The sequence below is a fragment of the Xyrauchen texanus genome, chromosome 18, assembly GCF_025860055.1.
Source record: "Xyrauchen texanus isolate HMW12.3.18 chromosome 18, RBS_HiC_50CHRs, whole genome shotgun sequence".
NCBI lineage: Eukaryota > Metazoa > Chordata > Actinopteri > Cypriniformes > Catostomidae > Xyrauchen > Xyrauchen texanus.
This window is the reverse complement of record NC_068293.1, coordinates 21,088,192-21,106,390: the sequence shown is the minus strand read 5'-3', so window position 1 is coordinate 21,106,390 and position 18,199 is coordinate 21,088,192. Positions and strand designations below refer to the sequence as shown.

At 36.3% G+C, this 18,199-nt stretch overlaps 1 protein-coding gene across 1 annotated transcript in view; it reads right to left on the bottom strand.

Annotated features, from left to right (window-relative positions):
• Positions 1-15,110, bottom strand: part of LOC127659150 (transmembrane protein 163-like) — a 43,067-nt gene extending 27,957 nt beyond the window's left edge. The window contains exons 1-2 of the mRNA XM_052148820.1: positions 14,769-15,110; positions 11,940-12,059 (exon numbers count right to left, since the gene is read on the bottom strand). Of these exons, the coding sequence (XP_052004780.1) occupies positions 11,940-12,059; positions 14,769-14,958 (310 nt within the window). The 5' untranslated portion in view covers positions 14,959-15,110. The remainder of the gene's footprint in view (positions 1-11,939; positions 12,060-14,768) is intronic.
• Positions 15,111-18,199: the final 3,089 nt, after the last annotated feature.

The window sequence follows — 18,199 nt, the reverse complement described above, 5'->3', positions numbered from 1 at the left end:
GCTGCCAATAGAGCTACTTTGAAAAGTAAATACACTGTAACCGATGCAAAAATATCTGGTTGGAAATGCCTCATGTCAGTGAGTTGGCATACTGTCGCTAATCTTAGAGTTCCAGAACTTTTGGAAACAGCATGCAGACTTCTTGTGTGATCGTGTTGGGCTAACCTCCCCTGTCATCAAATTTGGGAAATGTTTAAAAATTGTGGGTGGATAAAAAGCTCCAGTGTTTTTTAAAGGAATAGTTCACCCTATGTCATAATTTTCTCACCAGTATGACATCCCAGATGTGTATGACTTTCTGTCTTCTGTTGAACATAAATTAATTTTTAGAAGAATATCTCAGCTCTGTAAATCCATACAATGAAGTGAATGGGTACCAAAATTTTGGTTAAACCATTATCTTCAGAAGCTATATTATAGGTTTGGGTGAGAAACAGATCACTTTCACATTCTTTTTCTTGTTTTTTTTGTGATTAAAAAACAAGAAGTTATTCTGGAAAGGAGGAAGAATATCTAGGAAAAAATTAATAAAATATTAATCTGTTTCTCAGCCACACCTATCACATCACTTCTGAATATATGGATTAAAACACTGGAGTTGTATGGATTACTTTTATGATGTATTAATGTGCTTTTTGGAGCATCAACATTTTGGCACCCATTCACTTGCATTGTATTGACCAAAAAAACATTTAAATATCCTTCTAAAAATCATAATTCGTGTTCAGAATTGTCATTTTTGTGTTAAATGTCCCTTTAACAAATGGGCTCATCTAAGCTGTAGTTTCCGGGTGAAGTTACCATAGAGTGGTGCCAAAAGCAAGTTGTATTTTTAGATTTAAATCATGTAATACAGTCAACAGGATATTTAATCAGCCATAGCCCCAAACCCAGGGCTGGACTGGTAATTTGGCTTACCAGGTATTTTCCCGGTGGGCCGACGCACTTTAGGGCCGACCAGGTGCGGACTGTCCATCGGGAGAACCGAGGGGTCCGGTCGGTTGGCCGCGAAACAGGCCAAAAATGAGCCGCCGCATTATGCAGAACGGACCACAAAACGGTTTTGTGATATGCAAAAAAATGACATAGCAATGGCCAGTTGCTATGTAAAATCCCAGGTTGATTTTTCTTCCCAGTCCCCATTAATTATGTGAACGCAATTACTTCCTGGTTTACATGAGACCACAATCGCAGATTGTCTCGCAACACCCTATCAGTGAAATCAGGAAATGATGTCACAGTTCAGTCAACTTTGAAGGGCTTGGTAGTTTGTGCATTCAGGTGGTGCTATCAGCAAATTAGAGTCGTGATGATGTCATTTTCTTGTGGCTCCAGAGTGACCAATCACATTGCATTCATTGTTCAGGTCAAATCAATTCCATTACTAATTTAATCCTAGGGGAACAGGAATACAGCATTTCCAAACAGCTTACAGTGTTAGCAGGTTTACCCAGAAGGAATAAGGCACTCTGCTTGTCACCTACAGCACATCCATACAGTAGCTGTAAATTACACCATGGCTTTCAATGGAACATTTGTACTTCTAAGACATTTTTTCAGCACAATGAGGGCTGCCTGATTTGACTCCTACCCACTAAATGCTGACAAATTAGGAAATGAATGGCCATGAAAGAGAACAAATAAACTGACAAAATGTAGTGAACCAGTTTATCAGTTACTTATTACCTCTGAGTGTTGAAGACAAATACTAACAGCGACTTGATATCTGGAAAACAACAGATCTCAGTATCTCATGGTAAAACTCCCTAGAGGAAGTATGACCATGTTTAGACCTGGTATTAAGCTGTGTTTTTGGTGATCTGAAAACATGTGTTAAAACATGGCTAAACACAGGTCTAATCAGGGTCTAAAATGTTTTGAGATCGGATCTCAAAAACAACATACAAAGGTAGCCAGGTAGTCAATATAGGTAGTTACTGTAGTCCCTTATAAGCATTGAGTGGGGGGAATGATGCACCCCCTTTAGTGGCGCCCCTATGTGTTGCATACCTTGCATATATGTTTTTTGCACCTCTGCACAAGATGCATCATAATACCTAGTGTAAGCAGGGTTCATGAGTATTGTTCACAATAATGTGACAATTTCTTCTCACATGGGATAGTCTGTAATTCGTTATGTAATCAGATCAGTATTCAACTGTGTGCTTGACTCTGAGAATTTGATCTACACAAGAATTTACACATTACACAGACTTAGCTAATACATAAAAAAAAAAATTCCCTAGCATTATTCATAGAAATGTATTCCCTCCTGAAGGACCAACATGCTCTAAACCACACGACCGGCTTGCCTTCAAAACCTCAGCATCCCTGTGGTTCTGTAGGTTCCAGAGCCCTGATCTAGGTTGATTTATTGAGGTTACGCTCACAGAACATGCAGCTCACGTCTGAGCTCGGCTTCCAGGGGCCCCTTGAGACTGGAGACGCCCAGCCAACATGGCCGGTCGAGCACATTTGCTTGGCTGCTGTTGCCCTGCTAGCAGGACAAGCACTGCACCTGCTTTCTGCTGCAGAACGCTATCACATTTATACTGATATAGCTTCAGTAAGTATCAGAATAAGACTATTACTAATGCAGTTTAATGGTTTGTTAAATGTTTCAAGGCATTTAGATTTAATACTTTGTCTGTGAAACATGTGGATTGGCAAGCCCACTGAAGCATCTGCTCCCTCAGCCAATGCTAACTCTCACGTTAACACCCCAGTGGTCTTCTTTGGCTTAACTATATGAATTCTGCAGAAGTGAAAAGATGAATGTCACTCAGTGTACACAGTAAACTTGTTAAATTAGAATAAATATATGTTAATTATTTCTGGAGGAAAGAAACTTGTAAAATATTTATGTTTATATTTTAAAGGAATAGTTCACTCAAAAATGACAATTGTGTCATAATTTACTCACAATTTCTGCCATGGAGCAAAAAATTAAGTAGGCAGACTTTTTGTAGATCATGGAAGTGAGAAAGTCATACGTGGTTGGAACAACATGAGTGTAAGTAAATAATGACAGAATATTATTTTTGTGTAAACTATCCCTCGAAATGGAGCTTGTGACCATGTGTGTCTAAAATGCAATATGAGCAAATTAATATCCTTGACATTTCTGACTGACAAAAAAACTGCTAGATACTGAATAAAATATAATTATTTGTTTTTCTCTCCTTCCGTTGAAATGCTGTTAGACTTCTCTGACTCATTCCCCATTTTCTTATTCCACCCCCAAAATCCCCTAAGCATTTCTGGATGGAGACTTGCAGAGTGCCATGAGAGAAACAGATATGGTGGATGACAAATCTTTCTGATATAATCTATTACATTAACGATTTCTGTTCAAACTACTACTTCTACTACTTCAGTTTCTACTTTGTTGATATAGTGACTTCATATTACTCAAAAGCCTATTAGACTGTGCCATGGTGGAAACTGTAATTTCATCACAAAATTTTGAATTACATTGAAATATATTTAAAAATAAAGCTTACAATATTGTGGCTTGAAATGTATTATACTGAATTTCAATGGCTTAAATGCACTCTCACATACACTCATGCTGAAGCTAATGATCATATTTTGATGCTTTTTTTCCCACTCTAAATTAGTATTGCCTTTAGACTGAGGCACAGGCTGAAAGCTGACCAGATGACATGTTTTAGGAACGTCTGCCTGGCTGCCCTGAGCATGTACACATGCCTTGTTCCATGGCGACAGGTTACCAAAGGAGCAGCTGTTCATGTACATGTTCTAACATAAGCAGGACAAGAGTTTTTGAGGGTTGAGGGGCTCAAGTGAAAAAAAGGGCACTTCTCCTAATTATTTATTTAAAGAAAAGTTTTAAACAAAATGTTAAATATATTAACACAACGCTGACTTCCTTACCAGTTTATTTTAACTCCATCACACTCGCGCAATTGTTTCAAACCCAACAGATTATAAATAATAAACAAATAATTTGTTTATTTTGCACAAGGCAATAAATCATAAAAATGTTTTTGGTGTTATTGGAATATACCATATGCTTTATGTGTGATATGCTTTAGTTATTTTGTTTATCCTTTTCACCTGCAGTGCCTTGTCAAATGTATGCAAATTAGTGCATTTTAATTAGTTAACGCCTAATTTGCATATCAATATGGTGATTGTGATGACGTTATTAGACATAAATTGTATGTATTCACCTGATAGTGTCTCCATTAAGTATAGTACATTAGCCTGTATGGCCATGATATATTGCCTTAGCTAAGCTTTAGCTAACTTATTACATTAGCTAGTAGCTCATGAGTCATGCATGTTAGCAAGACACAAGTTAACTATATTTGTCGTTTGGCTTTTGGCTAATTAGCTGTAAAGTCGAGGCACTGGTAGCTTAGTATTTTGTTCATCAACACTCACCTCCACATAAGCCAAGAAAAACACAACTGGGATAGGAGCTGGGAGGGGCTGCTGCCTGCCCGTCTGCCTGTCTGTGTGTCTGATGCACCGATGTGTGCTGCACTGCTGCGCAGAGATGCGGAGAGAGAGAGAGAGATGGAGAGAGAGAGAGAGAGAGAGAGAGGGGAGGGAGGGCATCGGAATCGGATCTCCCGACCTGATATTCAGATTTGTTTTTTTATGAATATATTTGTTTGACATGGAAGCTATGTGCAAACAGGAATTCCCTGAATGAATATATATATATATATATATATATATATATATATATATATATATATATATATATATATATATATATATATATATATATTATGGCTGTCAATCGATTCAAATTTTTTATCGAATTAATTACATGGTGTCCCATTTAATCGAATATAAAAATATTTGCTGAGAAAGCTCCTCATATAACAATAATTCAATATATAATGATGAAATAATGATACATAGTTATCCTTAAATATTTTACAATTATATATATATATATATATATATACAATTTAAAAAAAAATCTGATAATTAAAATGCATTACATTCCTGGGGCTGAAGAGTTACTCATTGATAAGACCATTCAAAAAGCAGCTTTAGAATACAATGTATTGTTTACTACCATATTTTTGAACATAAACCAATCATTCACATATAGTTCACAGCAATCCATTTCACAAGTGAATTTGTCAATCTGTTGTAGATTTATTATGAGGGCTTGTTTAAGGACCCGTCAATTTACATCTGCTTCAGACATGCTTCTGTAGTGTCTCGGGTGCGTCACATCATAAACATAAAATGTTTAGGTCACTGTGTCAAGTTAAATATAGTTTAATACTTAGAACACATCTTGAGATCCCTTAGTTCGGATTTGCGCTCCATCAAGTGCTTTGAACGCAAGAATGTGTTTTCTTCACTGTATAAACTGCGCATTGCCACACAGCTGAAGTTTCACTTACTGCCATCTGGAGTAAACAGGTGGTACTACAAGCTTGCATTTCTCAGGAATCTTCAATATTACAATCGCATTGCGATTAATGGCATTTTTAAGGCATTATTTTTAGTCAAATTAATAGTAAGGAATTAACGCGTTAAATCGACAGCCCTAATATATATATATATATATATATATATATATATATATATATATATATATATATATATATATATATATATTCATTTATTTATAAAAAAAAAAGCATCCCACAAAAAAGGTCACTTTCTCTCGAGGAACAAAAAGGGCAGGTGCTCAAGCCCCCTTTGATGTCTAAGTGTGCACGTGCCTGCTTTCATGCATCTAGAAAGCACCATTGCTTTTTATAGGGTAACAAGATTAGTGCTGAAACATTTCATGTCTTGTTCTAAACCACTTTTTAATCTGTGTACAGTTTACTGCTTTATGTATAGTATCAGATAGAAAAAAAAAACCTAATTCTACTTTAATCCTTTTTAATCAATATCCCACTAGCAAGAGCACTGTTGAACTGTTTATCAGCACATCTCTGATTCGGCCGTAAATGTGATTTTGCTTTTATCTCTAAACAAGATGTTGATGTCAGGTAATTTACATTCTACACACATTATTGCCAGTTATTTGTGTATTTGTAGTCTATTTTTGCTCTGCTAACAGAAATAGTTCCAAACAAAGCTAAAGCAGAATGAACCGTTGCATGTCACTGAGGAACACACAAGCTGGCAGCAGTGGCGTAACTAAAGGCAGTGCAGGGTGTGTAGCCACACTGGGGCTCGGGGAGAGAGGGGGTCCGAAATGGTACAACAGAAACAACTGCGAGCCTGGCGGAACACCCCCCGCCACCCATTCCCACTAGTGGCAGCATGTGTGAAACACCTCATACACAGGCCTGCAAAGTGAAAGAAAAATCAAAAAAGTGTCCCAATGCTGTTAAGCCAAATATTGGTACTCTTGGTGCAATAAGATTACAGGGCTCATAAACGATTCATAAACTGCATTTGCCAATTGCCATACAGGAACACGAACAGTTTTGAGGTGCCTGTCTTGTTCCTTTCAGCCTAAATGTTCTGGTAGGAGGACTCAGCACCAAGGCTTAATGTGTTTAGACAGGTTTGAAATGGAGAGATGGCATATGCATGGAGAGACAGGTTACAGGTCTAGCAGAAAACATACAATTCATTTAGCAAACCCTTTCTTAATGTTTTCGCAGGTCGAGGGACAGAAATATGAAATACTCTGCAGAAATACTCTACAACAGTGAGAACAAAACAATAAATGGTTATGGTCATCATATTGGCCACAGGCTGTTGAACAAAGTATTGATCAAATATGAGAACGTTGATTTTGAAATGAACTGAAATGACTTTGAAATGAGTGAACTGAATTGAAAATGTCATCAATAATTTTCATTTTAAAGGAGGACCCCCAACACCTCCAGCCAACTTCCCTTCACCCCACCCCCACAACTTTTACCATAATTCATACTCAACCTCTTGATTTGATTCGGCAGAAATATATAGTCTATATAGTGCAGTAAGTATAGTGAGACCCAATGCTTTAAAAAAATCAGTAAGTAGCAGTGTGCATGATGACTTCTCTTTCAGATAAAAGCCCACCTAAGTATCAAAGAGTTAACTATGTACAAACATACATTGTATTAGTTAAGGCACTTGCAATGTATAAACTATATGAACTGTGTAAAACAAATTCTCTTGACAACCAAAGCTTGGTTGAACTTGATATAAGGTTTCTGTCAGCAAAGACACCTGGGAATAAAGTAAGGCTGCAGTTCATTTATCTTCTCTGTTTTATAGTGGGAGAGGATATAATCCATTACACTGTGAAACTAATAGCTAGTGGTGCATGCCAGGACGGGGTTAATAAAGGCAGTGCCAGTGTAAAGATACAGCATTGAAACAACACCTAACAACCTCTCAGTGAAGTTGATCTAATAGGCGATATCACATATCACACAGGCATACACAATTTTCATATAACCATTATTTAACAGTGCTGCTTAACTTTGAAGAAATTGGCCTCAGTTGTCAGTTTAAATAAACAATGCTAAATTTGGATCCATTGTTGCCATAAATAATGTGGAATTAGTATCATGAAATATTCATATTGATATTGAAATTAAATATGACAGAGACAATGATAATGTTAATAAGCGTTGTGACTGCTGCAGTTATACAGCATCACACATTTCTTTGGTTCACTGTAAGGTTGAAATGACAAACTCATTTTATTAAATACGTTTATTGAGAAAATTTAGATGCTTCAGTGTTGAAAAGGACATTTTAGGAGTTGTGTACAAATCACTGATTAAATCTGAACTCACTTTTAACATTGTATCTTGGTTTAACTCTTTAACTGTCAAAAACATTAAATTATTGGAAAGCATAAAATACCACTCTGATCTTTACATTGTGGCAGTCAAAAGGAAAGCTTCTGCTATTACATTGGACATTTTCCACCCCTTCATGATTCATTTCAGGTACTTCCATCCGGCAGACCATATAAGGTACCCCCCCCCCACCCCCTCCCACCACCACCACCAATGGGGATGTTTTTTTTTTTTTTAATTGAATTAATGAATAATTATCTGCTCTCACTTTCAGTGTTCATTTAGTACAAAGCAAATCAGTTCCACATTTGAAGAGCTTAAAGGGAAAAATTCTGTCATTATTTACACACCCTTACATTGTTCCAAACACATATAACTTGTTTTATTCTTTAAAACAAAAGCGGAGCCTATATTTTAAAGAATGTCATGATCTCTGAATTCCATTGTAATAAAGTTAAATGGAAATGTATTTAACATTATAAATAATAGTATAATGATTAACTTAAACAAAAAGACAAACACAAACACATGCCGGGCAGCTGTCCATTGTTCTCTCTCTCTCGAGCTGACACCTCCGGTCGCCTTTATCCCACTCGGGCTTTATCAGATTGTTTAGGGCTCGGGTGTGCAGCATCACGGACCGGCCCGGCCCTCCGCCCTCCCACATCCTTGCAATAGCAGTTCATAGTGACTCACTTCATAGCTTATTAAATCATCCAAATGTGTCATAAAAGTAGTCCATACAACTCATCCTTCATATTTCAAATGCCGTTATAATAAATCCACCCATACTGCCTGTCTGTCTATTCAGTTACAGTAATTATAGATTTAAAATGTATTTAGTGTTGTGTTTCCAGATAATAAATGCCAGCCAGATTAAAATGTAGCTATTATGAGAAAGGTGACATTGAACAAAATAAATAATAATTTGCAGAAACTCCAAACATGAGCACTGAAGGCTCCTCATTACCACAGAAATATCATATCAGGCTGATAGCAAGATAAAAAATAAATACATTCTAATAATGTTATTTTTGACTATTGAAATGATCATAGACATCATATCTAAGTCCAGTACAGTATATGTGCATTTATGTGTTGTCACATTCCCACAGAAGTTGAATAATTATGCAAAACTTAAAGATACAGTAAATGTGAGACTTTCTAGAAAATTATTTAATATTCCTAACAGATTTTAAGTTATATATAAACCTTAGATTTGGAAGTTCTGGGGGTAGCAACAAATTATTTGAAATTTTACAAAATATATATTCTAAAATTATCTGCCAACATGATCGACACATCCAATTAAAATGTAAGATGCTATAGCAACATAAAAACCATATCTGCCAGGAATATCGGTAGTGTTTCTGCGCCTTATTGTAAAATCTCTGCTGGGTAGAGGCACCAAACCGCTTTGCATGACAGTGACTGATGGGAGCATTACTGATGCTGAAAAGATATGCTTGTAAAAACAAATTGAGTGGAACTAATAAGACATAGGGTTATTTGTGAATCTTGCCTAACACTCAAATAACATCTTTCCGCAGGAAGTTTCAAATAGAGTGTAGATATACAGTAAGTATCTCAGCATGATTTCAGAAAATATTTCTCTTAAGTTCTCTGTTCATGCAATCAAAATTGGAGTTTTGAGTATATTAGTCCATATTTGTTAGCATTGAAGCCATCCATATTAGTGTTTTCCTGAGCATTGATAAAAAACAAATAGACAAATTTAACATTTACTGTCTTTCCCTTCCATGAAAATGAACCAAATATATTGATGGCTCATCTTGTACTCACTAATTTTGTCCAATAAAATACTCTCAAGAATAAGAATGTCCCTCCCTCTAATACCAATTCTGACAAACAATAGCAAGTAACAAATCATGTTCATGGCTTTGACTACAGGCAATTGGCTAATTTCATATCAGGGCCCTTTTGAGATGTCCCACCCCTGTTCCTGTTTCAATAGGAAATACGTGTGATGCTCAAGCAATCTAATGGTCTGTAATATTTTTAGAAATGGGAATATTCTGACTTACATTTAATGGAAATGTGTGGAACGATCCTGCAGAAACTCTAGTCTCAATCAATCTCTGAGATTGCCAAATTAGACACACGGTCAGAACATTGTTTTTAATTTTTCTTTATAATTTAAAGGAATAGTTCACCAAAAAACTGAAAGTCTGTCATCATTCATTCACCCTCATGTTGTTCCAAATCCATATTACTCTTTTTCTTTTGTGAAACCCAATAGAATGTTAGGCTAAGTCACCATTCACTTTTAACGCATACTTTTTCGATACAATAAAAGTGAATTGAGACCAAGGCCCTAATTCTGCCTAATAACATCTCCTTTTGAGTTCCACGAAAGAAAGTCATAAATGTCTGGAACAACATGAGGGTGAGTAAATTTCCCCAGATCACTCATAAAGTAACTGAAAACTGGAAGTATTCCGGTCTAACCACAAACATAGGGAAAACAAAGCTGGGTGTTCTTCTGCAAATCCAAAGACAGTCACAAGCCCAATACATCTGGCATCACAGGCGACCTTATGTCTGTTTAGTAAAGAAAAAAAATTGTGCTCACAGTATGACACTGCAGTATTCAGTCATGCTTGAGCAGTAGAACAGAGACAGTAGTGACTTCTGCCACATGGCACATCATTATATGTGACAAAACACATTGAAAATGCCAAACTTGCTATTTGAGCTTGAGACAATCAGCCCTCCTGTGGATAGATGAGCTATAAGGTTTTATGTAAATTAAGGGTAAAGTTGTTTGGTATAAAGTCAATACAATTGGTACAAAGTCACAGTCAATACTGACTTCAAAACTGCACAAGCAGCTTTTGGATAGTTCAGTGCCTCTGACAACACAGTAAGTATAGATATTATGTTAGATGCCCAACGACTATATGCTTTATCACTGAAGACAACTCTTGATAAACTCACTGTCTGCTGTGTATGGGCCAACTGCCAACTTTCTGTTCTCCCTTAAAAGGCAAACTATGAAATACAGATCACAAATAGACATGAATCACATAATGAAAGTGTGTGTGTTTGTGTGTGTGTGTGCGTGCGTGCGTGCCTGTGTGTGTGTGTGTTAGGAGAGTGTAGTATGTGTTATTGTAGTTTTACAATGTAATGTGTGTGCTTTTAGGTGTAGTGTGGGTGTTTGTAGGGTGTTGACATATGTATAGTAAATTAAATTGACTCATAGAATAATTATAGGCTTATATTACTAAACTAACATAGTCCTCAGAGGAGAGACAACACTCTTTTCGTGCTCTATATGACTACATTATAAATTCTCCTCCCTGCCCACTAGGTGGCGATATGCACAAATTGGAGATTGATAATAAAAAAGGACTCATTTAGCTTTTGAAGACGTTTAAGATTTAAGCACTGGAGTTGTATGGATTATTTTAAGCAGCATTTATGTGGTTTTGGCATTTCAAACTTTTTGTACCCATTCACTTGCATTGTGAGGACCAAGTTTCTTTCAAACGAAGATTCTTAGGAGAATATGTCAGCTCGACATATTCTTCTAAGAATCTTCGTTTGTAAGAAAGTAGAACGCTTGGCATTTTTGTGTGAACTATCCCTTTAAGGGGTCTTAAAGATCTACATTATAACAAGTAAAAATATGCAAATATATTTATTTAGAATAAATATACATTAATTTATTTGTTCTAATATTTTTGTAATGGATTCATGTATTAAAATAGAAATGTAACAGATTCGAAAATATTTTCCAATTTTAAAGCTGTAATTATGTAAAATATTTCATGTTTTAGATGCTTTCAAAAAGTTAATTTTGTACGATTTAGCATCTAGCCAAACATACAAAAAAAATTACATTTAAATGCTACAAATATTAATGTACAAATAGCTACATATAATAATGAGATCAGGCAGAATATTCTGAATTTCCATTCATTTGTTCATATGTTCTTTGCCGATATTAGCAAAGCATAATGACAATTACTCAGCTGCACATCCTAAACTAAAGCACACAATAACTAACTAACAATATGATATAACAGTGGCCAGTTCTAGCCTAAACTTGCTTTATGTGCCAAAACTTTACTAACGTTCAATTTGATGTCTGCTACTGCCAGTTAAAGCCAAAAACGTACTGAAGGTTGCCACAGATAAGCATCACCATGAACTTACTGAAGGCTGCCACTGCCAGGATCAGTGTTACTACTATGGAGATCCAGGATACCCACAGAGCTTTCTTCCTGTAACTCTGAGCTTCATGAGGCTTCAGGTGCATGCTGCTCTCCAACAGACCTGTCAGCAGAGTAAATAAAACACTGGTTAAAGGCCATTATACAATTAAATGAACTACACAAGGGGAACAAACAACACAGGCTGATTATTTTCTCACTGAGCCATGACAGGCATTGAGTCCAGGGAGTGTAGATATTGAAAAGCTTCACAGGGGCAATAGTTCTGTTTAATTAGCTGAGCAAAATTATTTTAACAAGATTTAGTTGTCCCAAATAAAGTCATGCAGGATGTGATTTTTGTTTTTTTTGCAAGCAACCTTATACCAGTGGCTCAGTAGCAGGCTTATAGCTACAGAACATGGACAGTTTGAGCAGAATTAGTGCCCATCTCAAGCACAGTTACATGTATTTTCTGTCTGTGATATGTTATGGTATAGTGCCTAGTAGATTACTACACCACAGGTCAAACATTTAGTCACTGAGACTAATTATGAATGAGACTATGTGAATTGTTGGTCCACAGGAGCCATACAACCTGTTGGGTGTCTATTGTCTAGTGTGGAAGCAATGTTTATATTGTGTTCAAATAATATATGCCTGTGTCATCTGTTCAAAATGAATGTAAGCCATGTCAATGTGACAGTGAGTGGCTGTGTATCTTCTCTGGCTATACTCCAGACTGATCTGTGAGCCTGTAGCAGTCACATGCTGAGGGTTATGAGTATGGAGTTAAAAGTTGGTCAGAGGGATTGAAAGAGCTAATAAACGGAGCTGAGGAATTTGGTCTCTTTTCCACTCACATGATCTATTTCCCCAGTCAGGATGGGGAGCATGTGTTGCACTCCCACAAATGTAACTCATAAGTTCTAAAGTATTTAATTTTCAACCCAGTGACACACTTCAGTCAAGCTGAATTTTAAGTTTCCTCGTGATTTATTGCTAAACAAACATTTCACACAGTAAGGTTGCTCAATTTGCACCTTCACTTACAAACACTATACGCATAAAACAAACCAAAATCCATCACCACCACACACACACACACACATACACACACTGACACACACTGTCTGCCTGCTGATCACATGGAAGCAGAACGTCCACATGATCCAGCATTTCTTCCATGCTTAATAGGGTTTGCATTAAAGAGAGAGAAACATTCCTCTCAAATGCTTATAGGACATCAGATAAAAGATTAGCTTTTCATTCAATTTGGAGGATGAGCTGTAAGAAAAAAATAGGTCATTTTGATATTAATTATATACAATAAGTTAGAGAAATAGGATATAATTATCTTCTCTTACATATCTGCATCATCTCTGATGAGGGATGCATCTATTAATTCAATTAATTAATTTCAAATTTAAATAAATTTGAATTGGCTTCATTTTGGTTAAAAACTTTAATTAACTGTGACCCTCTGTGTGTTTAGATTATTTGGAACAGATAAATATCCAAGTAAGGAGCAGTTTTGGTTTGTACACAACATACTAGTGCAATTCTTTTAATGATAAGTCATGTTTCTCCTTACTTTGTAATTTCACCCTGATAATATAACTGTTCAAACTGATTGTGCAAAGGGGGTGTTACAGCAACACTCAGATCTTGTCAGTCAAGACACTGCAGATCAGGTGGAGAGACTGCTTAGGGGTGGACATGATGCGTCTCTGAATAGCTCTACTTATTTACAGAGTTGAGGTACGGACATAAACACCAAAGACGTTGAGGGGGGCACGTACATGTTCACCTGTATGATTTTTTAAATGGATAATTCCTAAACAATAACATTTGCTTCTTCCATTGAGGAGTGATGCATCCAGCTGTAGGGGTTGTTCAATGCCTAAAATATAACATATGCTTCCCCCAATCTTCAATATATGGTCACAGTTCTGTTTAATACTAGCCTACCATTCAGGCTGTGATCCTTAAAAGGCATTCATAAAAGGACTGCAGAGGAAAAACTTGTACTATATTAGTACTGAGGCAGATTTACTAAAAAGCAAATATTACTATTATTATTTGTTATTATCATTATGCTAGGCTACTACAGAAGTAGTATGCTAATTAAAACAACAAACAATACATAATAATAATATTAATGATTCCATAGGTATCATAATGACGCAGAAAATGGAATTGTGATGTAAGACACACCTGCGCCGGCTACGTCACAGCGCTGACGGCAACACTGCATAACATGTTTATGTTTACGAAACATAAATTAAATTTTATGAGAGTAGCCTAAGATGATGAACGAAATAACACATGCGACATGCATAATGTTCGCAAAAACTCACTGAGACGCTTTGCGATGTGTCACTACGTGACGAAACTGAATGGAACAGAAATTAAACTGTTCTTTTGAAGCAGACATTGACTAACTGGGAGGGAAAAAACAAAACAAAAACAAATTTCAGTGTAGGCCTACTTCCATTTGTTCACTTCAAATCTATTTGATACTAATTCTAGTTAAATTTAACTCTGAGTTAAGAGTTTTTAAGACCTAAAAACTCATAGATGTTTACTATGTTCCTTAACTTAAGATATGAGTGTTTTGTGCTCACCTGAATTATTAATATCGTTCAGAGCACCATGCGTGCTCCATTGGACCGCAACCTTCACCATCCTCTTTTGTCTTATTCACATGACATCCCAAAATAAATGAGCTATTTTCAGTTAATTTCTTTGTCTTTTAAATAGATTTCTGAAATAACTCCAGAAAAGTACAGAATTGTTGTTGTAGTGATTTGCAAAGATTAGGTGTTTTTACCTTGGCCCTCAACGCTATCTGTGATTTTCATCTCCTGGTCCCGGTCCACACTGAAGGGATCGCCCTGGCTCCCTCTCTTGGGTTGGTTCGGGTCCTGTGCAGCGGCGCATTGTCCGTTTCGTACAGCCGACGGGTCCACTATGGTCGGGTTGGGAACAGGGCATGGATCTGAAGTCGTAATGTCTGTCATGTTTTTTTCGTCGCTTTTTTCTTTTTCTTTTTTCTTATCAGATAAAGCCCTCGATAAATGATTTCACGTCGAACAGCGACGCGCAGCCACACATGTTTAACATTAAAGGAACAGAGCAGAGATGCGGAGATAAACGCAATCTGCCCAGCATCAGCAACGGACCTCAACCCCACCCTCCCACCGAGAACAACTCCAATCCGACCGCAAGAGCTGTAGCAGCTCAACTGTAATAAGACAAGGTGGAGTTTGTCACTTATTAGATTCCTCCTGTCTTGACATTTAAACTCATGATTTGATCTTAGCAAAGACCACAAAGATTAATTGTGGTTCCTCCTTCAGATAGACATGAATGTGAGAAGTTTTGTCATTATTGGGATACTTGCCAAAGCCAACTCAGATCTTTCTCGTCAGATCATGAATAACTTTCTAATGTTAGACTATATTTTTTTGTTACAGTATATGTGGTTATTCCTCGTTTTATTCAAGTATTAAAACACGTGGCCAGTTGTAATATTGTGCCACAAGGCTTTGTCAAATTTGATCAAGATAGAATTACAGGTGAAATCAGTCATTTTTACCTCATTGAAAAAGTTATAATAAAGAATAAAATAGTATTTTGAAACATATGTATTAAATTATGACCCCCTCATTGAGATGAAGACTTCAAGGATATCAGTGACCATTTAAATAGAGTTTACATGGAGAGGGTCCCCTCAGTGGGGCTGCCATGTTTCGATCACATGACCAGCCAATTTAGATATATGTGATATTCTGTTTTAATAAATTATCCTTTAGTAGCGTCTGCGGCAATAAATGGATGCAGCATTCTTCAAAAAAGTTGAATAAACAGAAAACAATGATAAACATAAAATAAAATGTACATAAAATAAAATAATTTGGTTAAACCTTATTGTTGTATTTAGTCATTAATGTTTTTACTGACTGGTGTTTTAGTGTGCAATATACAGTCAGCATTAGTTACAAAGACATTAATTAGTTAGGTTAGACAATTCATTAAATGCATACAGCATTTTAAAGCCACGTTTATTTAGATCAGTTATAAAGTTAATGTTGCCTGGCATCTCTTTTCTCAGGGATTTTAAAGGGTTAGTTCACCCAGTAATGAAAATTCTCTCATCACCCTCATGCCATCCCAGATGTGTATGACTTTCTTTCTTCAGCAGAACACAAATAAAGATTTGTAGAAGAATCCATCAGCACTCTAGGTCTGTTAATCAAATTATTATTATTTATTTACAAGACACAGCTTCAGCTTTACTCTTTCAAATGTATGCGTATGTAAACATTAATGAAAGGGCTTGATTAGAATCCCTAACCTTTATTGCTTGTTTATCAGGGCAAGCTAAAGAAGATACTATTAATCATGTCCGAACAACTTAATGTATCAAAACTGTTTAATAATTTTATACATGTACTGTATGTATACAAGCATATGCATGTATTTTACAGTAACAGGATATACTCTTGAGCCTTCACACATCTGCACAAAAAAATGCCTATTTTTAAGATGTACTCATTTGAAATACATTTTATTCAAATATGATAGCATAATCTTTAACAAAATGCAGTTAATGAAACTTCAATTAATTTTAGCTGTATTCACTTAATTTTTTTAAAGACTACACAATTCATTTTAAGTTTTATTAATTACATTTTGTCAAGATTCCGCAATTCAATTTGATGGAATTTTGTTATGAAACTGAAATATGTAAATAAAAAGTTTCACAGGTTTCACAGGGGTATAGGTATTATGGATTCGTTCAACTCCACCATCACTGTAAAGTAAGGGTTTTTATGCAAATATCTGCATTTTATGTTTATATATATATGTGTGTGTGTGTGTGTGTGTGTGTGTGTGTGTGTGTGTGTGTGTGTGTGTGTGTGTAGTTTGGGATATGTAGAGTTCTATAAAGAACACTGTTTTGTATTTACAAATTAATCATAGTCAGAAAACCAATTATCTGGAGAGTCACAGTATGTTTCTCAGTTGCTCATGGAGAAACTGGGCTCAATCTACAGTTTTAGTCTGATGATGGGGAAAGAACACCAGCTGGATGGAAAGGGCTCAGCATGCTTGGCCATGGACCCTGCTGGCATGGTCTCATGTGAGCTCTTCCTGAGAGAGAGAGAGAGAGAGAGAGAGAGAGAGAGAGAGAGAGAGAGAGAGAGAGAGAGAGAGAGAGAGAGAGAGAGTAAGAGAGAGTTTTATTTTAGTGTGTGTGTGTGTGTGTGTATTTATCACTTTGTGGGGACCAAATGGTCCCCATTTATAGTATAGGGTATAGTAAATAAGGATAGTAAAACCAAAATGTTTGATGTTGTGGGGACAATTTGTCGGTCCCCATGAGGAAAACAGCTTATAAATCATGTTAAATTATGTTTTTTGAAAAAGTTGTGTGAGGGTTAGGTTTAGGAGATAGAATATACATTTTGTACAGTATAAAAACAATTATATCTGGAAAGTCCCCATAAAACACGTAAACCCAATGTGTATATGTGTGTGTGTGTGTGTGTGTGTGTGTGTGTGTGTGTGTGTGTGTGTGTGTGTGTGTGTGTGTGTGTGTGTGTGTATGTGTGAGCGTGTATTTATCACTTTGTGGGGACCAAATGTCCCCATAAGGATAGTAAAACCCGAAATTTTTGACCTTGTGGGGACATTTTGTCGGTCCCCATGAGGAAAACAGCTTATAAATCATACTAAATTATGTTTTTTGAAAAGGTAAAAATGCAGAAAGTTTTCTGTGAGGTTTAGGTTTAGGGGTAGGGTTAGGTTTAGGGGATAGAATATAAAGTTTGTACAGTATAAAACCCATTATGTCTATGGAAAGTCCCCATAAAACATGGTAACCAAACATGTGTGTGTGTGTGTGTGTGTGTGTGTGTGTGTGTGTGTGTGTGTGTGTGTGTGTGTGTGTGTGTGTGTGAGCGCGCGTGTGTCGGTGAATGTGTTAGGAACCCAATGAGGAATAAGTGGGCAGGAGGATGTTAAAGCATCTGCTATTAACCTGTGCATCTCAGATGGTTTCAGGTCTAATCAGTTGCTCTGTGTATTCTGTATTTCAGAAGAAACAATTAAAAACAACTGAATGATTGCTTGAATGAACACTTAGAAAAAAAAATAAAGATATGATCAGTATAATTCAGTGTTGTAAATTGGATCTTGCGGGCCCCAGTGCAAAGCAACTGTCGGGCCCACTGTCATTTTTATGGTTTCTTTTGG